The 12,250-nt window shown below is 49.3% G+C and overlaps 1 protein-coding gene across 1 annotated transcript in view; it reads left to right on the plus strand.

The window, feature by feature from the left end:
- Positions 1-12,250, plus strand: part of CUX2 (cut like homeobox 2) — a 216,812-nt gene that overhangs the window by 169,115 nt on the left and 35,447 nt on the right. Inside the window, exon 4 of the mRNA XM_084254186.1 lies at positions 2,779-2,857. Within this exon, the coding sequence (XP_084110312.1) occupies positions 2,779-2,857 (79 nt within the window). The remainder of the gene's footprint in view (positions 1-2,778; positions 2,858-12,250) is intronic.

Raw genomic sequence — 12,250 nt, forward strand, 5'->3', positions numbered from 1 at the left:
TGAGCGCTGGGTTGCGAAGCTGCCCGCGGCCTCTGCGGCACCGGTTCGATCCCCGGCTGCTCCCCGGCCACCGGGGGAGGGTCCCACATGGCGCGCAGACCTCTCCTGCCGCCCGCTGCTCCCCTCAGCAGTGTCCTTCGGTCCTTCTGCCTGCTCTGCTCCCCGCTCTGGCTCTGGTGAATTCTCTCACCCTCCCGTGCTTCTGACTGTACCCAGTGCATGTATAAACAAAACAAACGAACAAATAAATAAATAAAAACATGCAAAAAAAATTAAAAAAAAAAAGAAAGAAAAAATCAAAATCAACAAACAGCTATGAACCAGAGACACACTATGGGGGCTGGGGCAGGGAAAGGAGGGATTGGGGTCAAAATAAGGGGGTTGCAATGGTATAAAAAAATTTAAAAAAATAATAATAAAAATCTGCCCACACTTGGTGATGTCCCCTTTGCCTAGATTCTAGAACATTCTTTCTGTCCACCACCATCTTCCCCTGATGTCCCACCCCACAAACTAGGTCAGCCTCCCTGCAGTTTACACATCCTGAAGTCCCCAGTACTTTCCCCTTGAAGCATGTAGCACTTGTAATGAAAGAATTCTCTGGGGACTCTGCTTTGTGTCAGTCTCCCCCCTCCTCCCCTCTGGGGGCACCCAGAAGGGTGGGACTGCATGGCAAAGGTCTCAGCCCAGAGCGAGAGCACATAGCAGGTGCTCAGAAAGTGTTCATTGAATGAATGAGAGACCATCATTCATTCTGGAAGGTAAGACCAGAGACTATTGTCAGAACAGTCGGAGTGTTGAGGGAGCTTTGTTACTGGTCTTTGTAAAATCGCTTACCTAGCACCCACCACACATTTCTCTCTACCCCTCTTAGAGGTACATATTCAATATGGACTTTGTCAAAAAAAAAACCTCAAGCCACGTTGACAGTTGAACAATAGTGTTATCACAGATGTAATTTTACACTATATAGTACCTACATTGAAACCGGCAAAGGAAATCAGGTGAAATGAATTTTATTTTTTTTAAAGATTTATTTAGTGTACAAGAGCTGGGGTACAGACCAGAGGTGCAGGGGGTGAGAGGATTCACCAGAGACAGAGCAGGGAACAGGACAGACAGATCAACCGAAGCACGCTGCTGAGGGGAGCAGCGGGCGAGACAGGAGAGGTCTGCTGCGCCATGTGGGCTGCTCCCTGGCGGGCCAGGGATCAAAGTCGCGCTGCAGGGGCTGTGGATAGCCTCATAGGTTGCGTCCTAACCCCTTGCCGCCACCAGGGAGGTCCGAAATGAATCTGAATAATAGATTTTATTCAACCCAATATATCCGAAATGTTATCGCTTCCACATGTAATAATCCACATGCACCATGCCGGGAGCTGTTGTACTTTCTCTTCCGTACTGAGTTTTGAAACCTGATGCGTCGTTTGCTTTCATGGTGCACCTCGGTTGGAACCCACCACGTTTCCAGAACTTAGGGACCACGTGCAGCTCCTGTCTGCCCTGTTGGAAGCCTTAGAGGAACCACTGTGACTTCAGGCTTCTTCCCAGAGTGTGCCACCCTGCTTGGACATGGGGACTTTCTCATATCGCCAAAGAGGAGTGCGGGTGAGGTTCATCACCCAGCCCTGGGCCGAACCTCAGTTGCAGGCAAGAAGGAAAGGGTCCTTCATACCCAAAGATATTCTAGGGCTTGATGCATGTCTCGAGTTTTGCAAGGAATCCTCCCTGTAGTAAATGGCCTGATCTCCCAGCAGCCCTCTGAGGGAGGATGTCATGTTTGTCCCATTTTACAGAAGGGGACGTCAAGGTACGGGGGTTGAAGTGACCACCCGGCCTGAGGGCACACAGCTCCTTAGTGGTGAAACTGGGGTTTCACTCTGCTACTCAAGTCTGCCTCTGTGAATGGAGCATCGCAAGACTGGCCCCTGCTGTTTCTCCAGGGTGGTGTCACGGGACCCGAGTTAGTGAAACCCCCTTGGATTTGTTCATTCAACAGATAATGTTGAGCACCGTGTATGCGCTAGAGAATGTGCTCACAGAACTTCGTTCTGGGAGGAATTAAAAACAGACACACATACACCACCCAAGTGGGGTTCACTGGGATTCATAAGAAAAACCCAGCTCCGAAGACAAGTAAGTGACAAGTAGGTGTTCCGCTAGATTCATCACTTGGACTGTGAGGCGGGAGAGGTAGATGGGTGCAGGGAGAGTAAAGTCATTCCCTCCCATAAGTTCCTTGAGGAGATAAGAAAGGGAGCCGGTGGGTGCCAGGAGCACCCCAGGCCTATGCCACGGGGGTTGGCCACCAAGAGCCAGGATCCTGAATCATAGTCAGGAGAGGAGGATGAGATAGTGCTGAGCCCCAGAAAGAGCTTCGAATAGGCGTGTGGGGGTAGCTCATCGCCACTGGGTCACCCAGTTGACCGTGTATTCAACAGTCAAGGGCATTTATCAATGCACAAATCTTCTGTGCTAACCCTTAATCACATGCAGCTTCTTGTCAGCCCAGAACAATCCTCGGCAGTTGGCTTTGTCATTTAGCCCCATTTTTCAGATGAGGAAACTGAGGCTTAGAGAGGAGGGGTGATGTGCCCAAGGTCACACAGTGGCGGGGTTGCGTGGAGCTGGGGTTTGAACCTGGACTCACTGACTCCACACTGTGACCCTCCATTTCCTCTCCCCTCCATCCCACGTCTGTCCATGTGGGAATTGATCAGATTTGCTTGTAGACTCAGATGCCATGGTGACACGCGACTCTCTCTCTTGTTTCCGAAGGTGGTGGCCCTTAGTAAGCGAAGTCAGGAGGCTGAGGCCGCGTTCCTGAGTGTTTACAAGCAGTTGATTGAAGCGCCAGGTAAGAACCACTGGAACCATAAATAATGAACAAGAAACTGCCGTTCAGACCATCACATGGGGCTTCCTCACAGTGGGGTCTGGGGACAAGCCAAGACCCCCGGATGAGGCTGGACCCTCCATGAGTGGGACTGTGGGGGTCTGGGGATCTACACCCAGTGTAATGTGACATGTCTGCACATGGCTTCTCCATTGTCCCCCATTGACTTTAGAGGCTTTGGGGAGCTCCTGGCAAGCTCTTCCATCTGGACCTTTTTGGAAAACTGAATCTCTTATGTGCAGAAAACCCAACCCCATTGCCATAAAGGGCAGAAGGTGCCCAGGGCTCCACCAGCAGAAGGCGCTAGAGAAAAGACCAGAACTATTTCCCCCAATGTGACACATTCAGCTTCAAAAGCTTGATGTGGAGAGTAAGTCAAACCCAAAAGAGTGTGTACTATATGACTCCATCGACATGAAGTGTGAAAACAGGCACAAATCAACATCAGCACTATTCACAATGGTCAAAAGGGGGAATAAACCCAAAGGTCCATCAGTAGATGAATAGAAAGATAAAATGTGATCAGTCCATAGGATGGAATATTATTCAGCCACGAAAGGAATGAAGTGCAGACATCTACTACAATGTGGATAAACTTCAAAAATACGACACTGAGTGAAGAAGCTAGACATGAAAGGTCACACAGCATAGGCTCCCGTTTATCTGAAATGTCCAAAACAGCAAATCTACAGAAATTAGTCAGATTGATGCTTGCCAGAGGCTGGGGGAAGGAATAGGGAATGACTGTTAATGGGTGCGAGACCCCCTTGGGGCAGGTGAGAGGATTCTGGAACTAAGTAAAGATGGTGATTGCACAACATCGTGAATGTACTAAAACCACTGAATTGTGAATTGTACATTTTAAAATGGTAAGTTTCATTTTAACAGAAATTTTACCTCAATTTAAAAAAAAATTGAACCTGTACCATTAGAAGTCAAGAGAGAGTATACTCTTGGGGGGCAGGGAGGGGCCATGAGTTCCTGAAAAGGACCTCTGGGTGGGTTACAGAGCTGTGGCAGTCTGAGAACATTCACCTGTGTGTCTAAGATCGGTTGATACATTATATACGTCTGCAAAGTGTCCCTTTTTTCCGATGTCCCATCCTCCGCCACCCAGAATGGGAGCCAGAGGTAGTGGTTTGCTTAGCACTAGTGGAGCTTGGGGGAGACCCCGCTATGCTTACTCCTTGCACCCAGACAGCCCCCAGTCCTTTATCGGGTCCTTGATGTCCCTTCATAGGGTTCCTATCCACCTTTTTGCCTATAAATATCTCACCCTCAGCAGAGGTATCTGGAAAAATTTAGAAAAATATACCCTCTTATTTCCCACCCTTTTCAGTCCTTCGGGTCCTGTAGTTTCAGCGACAAGTGCACTGGAAGGTAACTCAGTGCAAACCCCAGAGGTGCTTGCTCGGAGCCCCCACGGGGGCTCATCCACCGGACCCTGCAGTACCTTGTCTGTAACTCCAGGGGGCAGCCCTGAGATGGCGCGTACTTCCTATCAGGTTCCAGACCCGTCTGTACAACTTAAATTAATTCACCTCGCTGAGCATCAGTCTCCGCCTTTGTAATCTGGAACTAATATCAGCACCTGTGTACAGTTGTGAGGCTTCAGTGTGTGCGGCCCATAATATACACCTGCTAAGTATTGGTTACTCTCATTATCAATTACATGTCTGCCTTCCCTAGGAGATGTGCAATTCTCTAAGCCTGGGACTGAGTCATACCAAATTTGTATATTCAGAACCCAGTACACAGTGGTGCCTAATAATTGCTTGTTGGCTGATTTGGAGATAAGACTCGGGTGCAGAAAAGAAAGGTTTGTTTGAAAGGCACTTTTTCAACTAAAGCCTCTGCTTGTCACATGTTTACTAGCTGGGATAGCACTTTTTGAGTACCTACTGTGCTCCTCCCACTCACTAGACTCTGGGAACAAGCCAAGGGTCTGCAGATGCAGGCATCGGCTCAGCCCTTGGGGGGCTTTATTCTAGGAGACAGAGGTGACAGACCGTTGCTTCAATAATCTGTCATCCAAAACCTGGGCGGCAGCAACTCTACTGCTCGGGCCTGAGGAGGGGCTACAGACCCTTTGAAAAACAGGCATCATTTCTGTAGTTCCCTACGTGACCTTCATCTTTCTGGACATAGAGTTATTCACACAATACCAGAGCCAGAACCACACTACCAGTCGGGAACATGGCACATGGGCACAGAACTTTCCAGAAGGTCCTTGTACCCTCTAACCCCTCTCCCCAAAGTGTCCTTCCAAATCCAGTGCTGACTCCACACCTATGATGTCCCAACTCCGCTCCCCAGAAACGGAGGGGCGGGGGAGGCGTACATCCCAGCTGTCACGGAGCCGCAGAGTGAGGATGAAGACGCTGTACGAATGGCCCCTTTAGGGGCTCTAATTCATTTTCAAGACATTTAAGAATAACAAAATGTTTTAATGATTTCTTAGGGGAATTAGGAAGACATATTTTTGTTCTCATTAAATTTTATCCTCAGACACAAGAACCAAATGTCAGATGTGTTTTTGGGGCTCCGAGCTTCTCAGCTCACTGTCCTCCTCCTGTTTCCCTCAACCCCCTCCTTAAAAATAACACTCCTGGACATTTTTGCCAGGGTGCACACACTCCTGTTTTTATATTTCTTGACAGGCAAATTATTTGTCGAAATGCTCTCTCTCTCTCTCTCTCTCACACACACACACACACACACACACACACACCCGAAGCCACACAAGTCCTGATTCAACATTTTTGTTTTGAATGACTACTGCCAACACAAATCTTTGGCAGAGAATGCGATAGAGCGTGATTGCTCAGCAAGTATTTTGATAAGTGTGCAGCCTGTATGTCTGTAATTACGAAAGAAAACCGTAAATCTTTTGGATATTGTTCACACAGATGTGGCGTGAAGTGAGAAAAAAAGCAGTAAAACGTGTTAAAAGCATAATTAATGTCATTGTTGTGGAGGATGATTTGATTTAAACCTTTCTGACTTCTGTATTGGTGACGGCTGATTTCTTTATCGTGCTCGGAGTCACTAGGTACCGACCCAACCTTCAGAGAGCCAACTTGTTAACTGAGTGATTAGTTAAAAGCAGGGAGAGAGAGAAAGTGAGAGAGAGAGAGTGAAAGAGAGAGAGAGAGAATGGTAAAACCAAAGAAAGAGTAAATAAGAAGACAGGCAGACGAGCATTGCTGAAGAAGAGGTGAGTGTCTCAAAATGGTCTTTTCCTGCCTTGTTTTGGTTTTTAAAGACCCCATGCGGGAGGGGGTGTCTCTCCCTGTTCCTTCTTTCGGGAGAGGTTAACACTGATCAGTTTAGGGGCTCAGCCGCAGCCGTGTTAGACACAGCTGGGTGGGGCCCTGTGATTGCTATTTCTGAGCTGTGTGACCTTGGGCAGGGGTCTGAGCCTCTCTGAGCTCTGATGTCTCTTTGGTTAACAGAGGGATAATAATAGAAGCTGCTGGTTGGTGGACATGAGGATTTGATACACTATGCGTGGAAGCACTTAGCAGGGTCTGGTTGTAGCTGCCCTTGCAAAGTTGACATCAGGGTGTAAGTTGTATGAACTGGAAGCGCTGGCTGATGGTTTCACAGGGTCTGTCTGTTGTCAAGGACGTTGGGTGAGCAGTTTAGGCAACGGGGTTACCAAGTCTTTGAAGTAGGAAAATGCTTTATGATGTTTAGTGGTTTTACATTTTTCTCCCAGTGATAAATGTTAAATGTGGCACCATCAATTTCAGAATTCAGAAAAGTAGAAGGGAGGGAAAGCTACACTTGGAAACGCAGTGGGAACATTTTGGGTTGGTTTTCAGATCTTTCTCCCTTGCACATTTTCAGAAAGGGCTTTCGTTCTACTTGTACTATTTTGAGCACTAGTCCTTTCACCCACCACAAGCATCCGTATTTCCCTATGTGCTTACAAATTCTGAGTAACTCTGCCTTATCATGTATAACACTCTTTTGTGTGGCTGTGTTGTAATTTATTGAGCTCACCTCTCCAACACTGGCTTTTGGGGTGCCCTGAAGCACAGCTTATTGGCTCTGTCCTGTAGTTCCAAGGACAAGGAGGAAAGTTTGGGAAGGAAAATATATGGTGGCCATAAACCCAGAATCATGGTCCAAAAGAATAAGAATTTTTTTCTCCTAGCTGATTTATTTTGCATTCATTTATTTTTCTGGTCACACTAATTATCTTTTCCTATGTTATGAGCCATTCGTATGTATTTTTTGTGAATTTTTGATTCATGTATCCTTATTCCATTTTTCCATCTGAGAGATGATTATCTTAGTGATTTGCGGATGCTCTTTGTATATTAGGGATATTAACCTTTGTCCTGGTAGATGCGTTTCAGATCTTCTTCTCTAGTTTGCCTTTTGTTTCTCTGGTTTGTTTATAAAGTCTCTTGTATATTGTATATAACAGCCATTCAAATATATTTTGAAGATAGTAGGGAAGCTTTGCAAACCTTTGCTTCTTGGCTTCTAGATTCTATGTCATACTTTTAAACCCCTTCTTGTATCAAATTTTAGGGCTTGTTAAGTACTTTTGCTATCTTAATTTCTTTTATTTGAATCTTTGAACCATCTGAAATAAATATTGATAGAAGCAGTGAGGGAGGTTAAGAATTTAGCTTTGTTTTGTACCAAATGACTAGTTCTACCGCCATCTAGTGGATAAGCCTCCTTCACAGATGGAGCGAGCTCAGATTTTATAGTAACGTGAGAAGCTCCACCTGTCCACCTCTCCTTCCCCTTCTCCCCAGTGAGCCTCTGTCAGGTTGTTCCTTTAGGAGTCAGGGGAGCAGAAGAGGGTATTTAACCCATAAAAATGGGAACGCTTAAGGATGGTAGATATTCCCAAAGATGGTTGTTAACTATGGACGGCTTTGTCCCAGGTCTGGCCACACCTTTGCTCATTTCCTCTGCCAGGAGTGCCCTCTCCGCTGGCCGCCATCCACGCTGCACTCCTCCTCGCTGAGCCTTGGAAGAGGGTCAAATGAAAGCGTCTGGCATGATGCTGGTACCCTGTAGGTGCTCAATAATGGCTGTTCCTTTCAAAAGGGAGGGCAGGCGAGGCAGCTCATCAGTGCAGCTCTGCACCCTGTGACTCCTCCTGCCTGAACCCCCGTTTCCTCTTCTGAAAAGCACGCTTCCCTTCCTGATACGCTGCGAAAATGAAGCGAGGTGAAAAGTGTAGTCTTAGCTGAGTGTCTGCGCTTGGTGGCGCCGTTCTTACTCCCTCCACCCTGGCTAAAGCCAGGGGACCCCCCAAAGCAGCCCTGGCCATGGGGGGACAAGAGCGTGGGCCACACCTGGCTCGCCACCATGTAAGGGCCCACACCCATATGCCGTCCCAAAGTTCAGACTCGAGGATCAACGCGAGTCTCGGTGCCTGAGCCTCCCACCCACGGGCGCCTGCAGCCCGGCGCAGATGGGGGAAGGCTTCTGTCTCGAGATATTTTGGAGGGGCGCGTGCATCCTTCTGCATATATGTTTCTCAACAGCCTCTCGGACAGCCTTTCCGGCTTCAGCTTTCCTAAAAAAGCTCTGAATGCACTTTCCTTCAGATGGACATGGTGGGAGGAATGAGACAGCTTTTCCTGGCTTCCCAGCTCGCTCCTCTAACCCCAAAGGCACTTTCGAGAGGAAAAAACACCAAGAGCATCAGCTAGTGGCGGAAGGCGGAACCCGGGGATCTGGGCCAGCTTCCCCCACGGTGCCTTTGGAATGCCTGGTGTGGTATTAAAATATTATAAACCCACTGCCAGTATCCTCCAGGGGTTTAGTAACCAAAATGAATTAGTCATTTTATTAAGCAGTTTATGCATAAAGACCAAGTTGATGGCCATAAGACAAAGGCGCTCAGCTTCCCAGGGTGTTCCTCCTGCCCCGCGCCTGCCAGGACCTGCCACCGACGGTTGTTTGATCTGCCGTGTCTGCCAGCGTGCTCGATTAATGCGAAGGATTTGCTGTGTCAAACTCTTCTGATTTGGGGTCCCTGTTTTTGGCTTTGTGATTCAGGTGGGATCTGAGGCCGTTTGATGCCGGCTGCCACTGCCCTCATCTATATATTGACTGTCTGGGCTGCAGGAGCGAAGTGGAGGAGCAGAGTCCCGCCCCAGACTCTGGGCCGCCACGTGTCTGGCTGGGAGGTTCTGTGGAAGGGCTGAGCCTGGCAGAAGCCCAGCTGCCTGGCTGCAGATGAGGACGGCAGGGAGGCCCTGTCCCTTCTCCTGATGCCAGGATATGAAGGTGTCAGATATGGGGGGCACGGGGGGGGAAACGTAGGTAGTTTTGTAGATTGGGGGTCTACGGGGACCAGCACTTCCCGGAGTGAGGTCATCTGGCATCAGAGCAGTCTCGGTGTGTCTGGAATAACACTGAAAGTGAATGGTTGCTCCCGGGGTCTGCTTCCTCCTAGTTGGAGACCACCCATGAGTCCCCCTTCTAACCCTGGCAGAGCCGGCTTCAGGCTCAAGATCTTGGGCAGGCAATGGGTGTGACTCGAATTTAATAACATCAGTTTTCTTTTCTGTTTGTTCTTATTCGTTGTGTTTATTTTTATGGTCAAAGCACCGTCTGTTTATCATGCAGAGCCAAGGAAAGATCTGTTTACAGATCCTGTTTATTACTCCAGAATATATTTAAGTTTTAAAAAAAATATAGATTCCCACCAGGACAGGTGAGGGTGGGGACCTTTATGAGGCTGGTGAGTGGTCTGGCGCCTGGTGCTGTGGCTGCCCTGGGTTCAGCATAAGTTCCCCCTCTTTCTGGCTCAGTGACCTTGGGAGTGACAGAGTGACTCTCCTCTGCTGGGTCACCTCTGGAAACTGGGGGTGATAACTCACTTGGTTGGTTCGTTTGATGATTGAATGAGATACAGATCCATGCAAAGTGCCTGGCACATGTGACTGGGGAGGAGGTGAAGAATGGCATTTTCCAAGACGTTTTGGCCACCATACTGTGGGGGTTGTCTGCCCCAGGCCCCATCCTCACAGTGTGGGTGTTCCCACACTCTGGGATGGTAGCTGAAGCTTAGAGGCTTTCAGACCAGAAACGAGTAGTTGGAGGCTCAGACACTGCTCTCACCCCACCCGTGCTCTCCCCATACCCCCCCCCCCATAGCAGTTGTGTCCAGACAGGCCTCCAGGGAGGGGAGGTAAAACTGGCACCAGGGCCTCCCTGGTGGTGCAGGGTTTAAAGACAGCATTGTCAACCTCTGGCCAGCCACTGCAGCACGAGTTCGATCCCCAGCCAGCCAGGGAGCTACCCACAAGGCGAAGCAGACCTCTCCTGTCTCCCCGCTGCTCCCCTCAGCAGTGTTTCAGTAGATCCACCTGTTCTGCTCCCCACTTTGTCTCTGGTAAATCATCCTCTCACCCCCCGCACCTCTGGCCTGTGTGCATAAATACAGTTCTTATATGCATAAAGAAATCTTGAAGAAAAAAAAAACTGGCCCCAAAGTCACCCAGGACCTTGCCATCCTCCCTTGAGCCCCACATCCTCACCTGTAAAATGGGTCAGTCGTGAAGACAGAGCTACGTTGTGCTTTTGGGACAGTAACTCACAGACTAGCTCGTAGGGGTAAAGGTGGCGATTGGGGTGTCCACCCCCCTTTCCTGGCCAATGTGGGCTACTTCTGGTGTTTCTTGCATCAAGGTCGCTCCCCCACAGCCACCCCCTGGAGATGGGATGCCTTGGTTAGCACCATCACCCCACACCCCCAGTCATCCTCTCCCTCATCCCTGCTTTATTTTTCTTCTCATCTCCCTCACTGCCTTACTTGCCCTCTGGCCACCCTCCCATCTAGAATGTCAACCCTAGGAAGGCAGGAATTTTCTTTTTCACTGTTTCTCCAGAAGCCAGAACTTCCTGGCACACAGCAGGCGCTCAGGAAACACTGGGCAACTGAAATGGCGTCTGACACATAGTAGGTGCGCAAGAAAATGTATTGATGTGTTGCACCAGGCAGCACCACACTGATAAAGAAATGGGAGTTGTGGAACAGGCTACATAACGCAGGATGCTGCCGAAGAGCAAGATCCTGGCCTTTTTATTGATACAGAGTATCGGTTGTAAGGGGGAGGAGCAAAAGGAAAGGAGAAGGAGATTAAAGAAAGGGGAAGACTGTAGAAGATCAGGGATTGTGAGTCTGCCCTCCAGGCACTTCTCATCTGCTTGATGACTCGGTATTGTCATTGAGATCACTCCCTAACCCCTGGCCCTGGTTTTAATCTTATCAACAAGGCTTCCACTGATCAGCTTCTGGGGTCCCTTGTTACACATCAGTCCTCTCCCCCCCACCACCACCCTCCGGGCGTTCCCAGCCCTACCTCCTGAGGTATAAGGCGAGAGTAAGTGTTATGCATGGGTCTTCAACCCCGCCCCCCTACCACCCCCCCACCCCGCCTGCGTTCCCCGTCATACCTCGTGATGCCCAACCTTCCCAGCGTGATCCAGCTTTGCCTTTGATTTGAAGGGCACCTTGCAGGCTTGGACTCCTGTACCTAACTGACCAGGCCGTTTTGACCTTGCTTAGGATTTAGAACTATAGGTGACAAAATGGTGGCTGAACAGGCCACTTAGGAGTCGCAGACCCACATTGATGAATCAGTGGCTGCATTAAAGACTTAATGCCCAGGAAAGGGTCTGAGCAATGCATCATGCCCGACGTCATGGGGGTAATCACACAGTAGGTGTGCAGCCACTGCTCACCCAGGCTGCACCTACCTGAGATTGGAGCCCAGGACTGCTTGCTTGCTCTCCTGGCATGGCCTGTCTCCCCAGAGTGGTAGAAGGGGTGCAGCAGGAGGGAAGTGGGCTAGGCACGCTGAGGGCCTGTGACACACAAGCACTCTGCCCAGCCTCCCCTGTTGGTATCTGGTATTTCTTACCACATGTTATGGGTGAATATGGGTGCCACCAAAAGATAATTTTGAAGTCCTAACCACTGACACCTGTGACACCTGTGGCCTGTGCAGATGACTTAAGTTCAGAGGAGGGCGCAAGGATGGACCCTGGTCCAGCAAGACCAGTGTCCTTGTGAGAAGAGGAGGAAGGAGAGGCTCAAGCCAAGGACACCAGTGGCCCCGGGAGCCCAGGGAAGGGACAGGCCAAGGGAGAAGGGCTCTGGCAACATCTGTTTCCCAGGCCCTGCCAGTGTCCCGCAACCACAAGTATGTTCTCCTGTGGTCCTGGAGGCCAGAAGCCTAAAATCAAGGTGTCAGCTGCTTGGTTCCTTCTAGAAGCACTAAGAGAGAATCTGTGTCTCTCCGTGTCCCCTCCTGTTCTTATAAGGACATCAGTCACGGGATTGTGATCCGTGATCTACTGGACCTC

The sequence above is a fragment of the Talpa europaea genome (assembly GCF_964194135.1).
Source record: "Talpa europaea genome assembly, chromosome: 14".
Classification (NCBI taxonomy): Eukaryota; Metazoa; Chordata; class Mammalia; order Eulipotyphla; family Talpidae; genus Talpa; species Talpa europaea.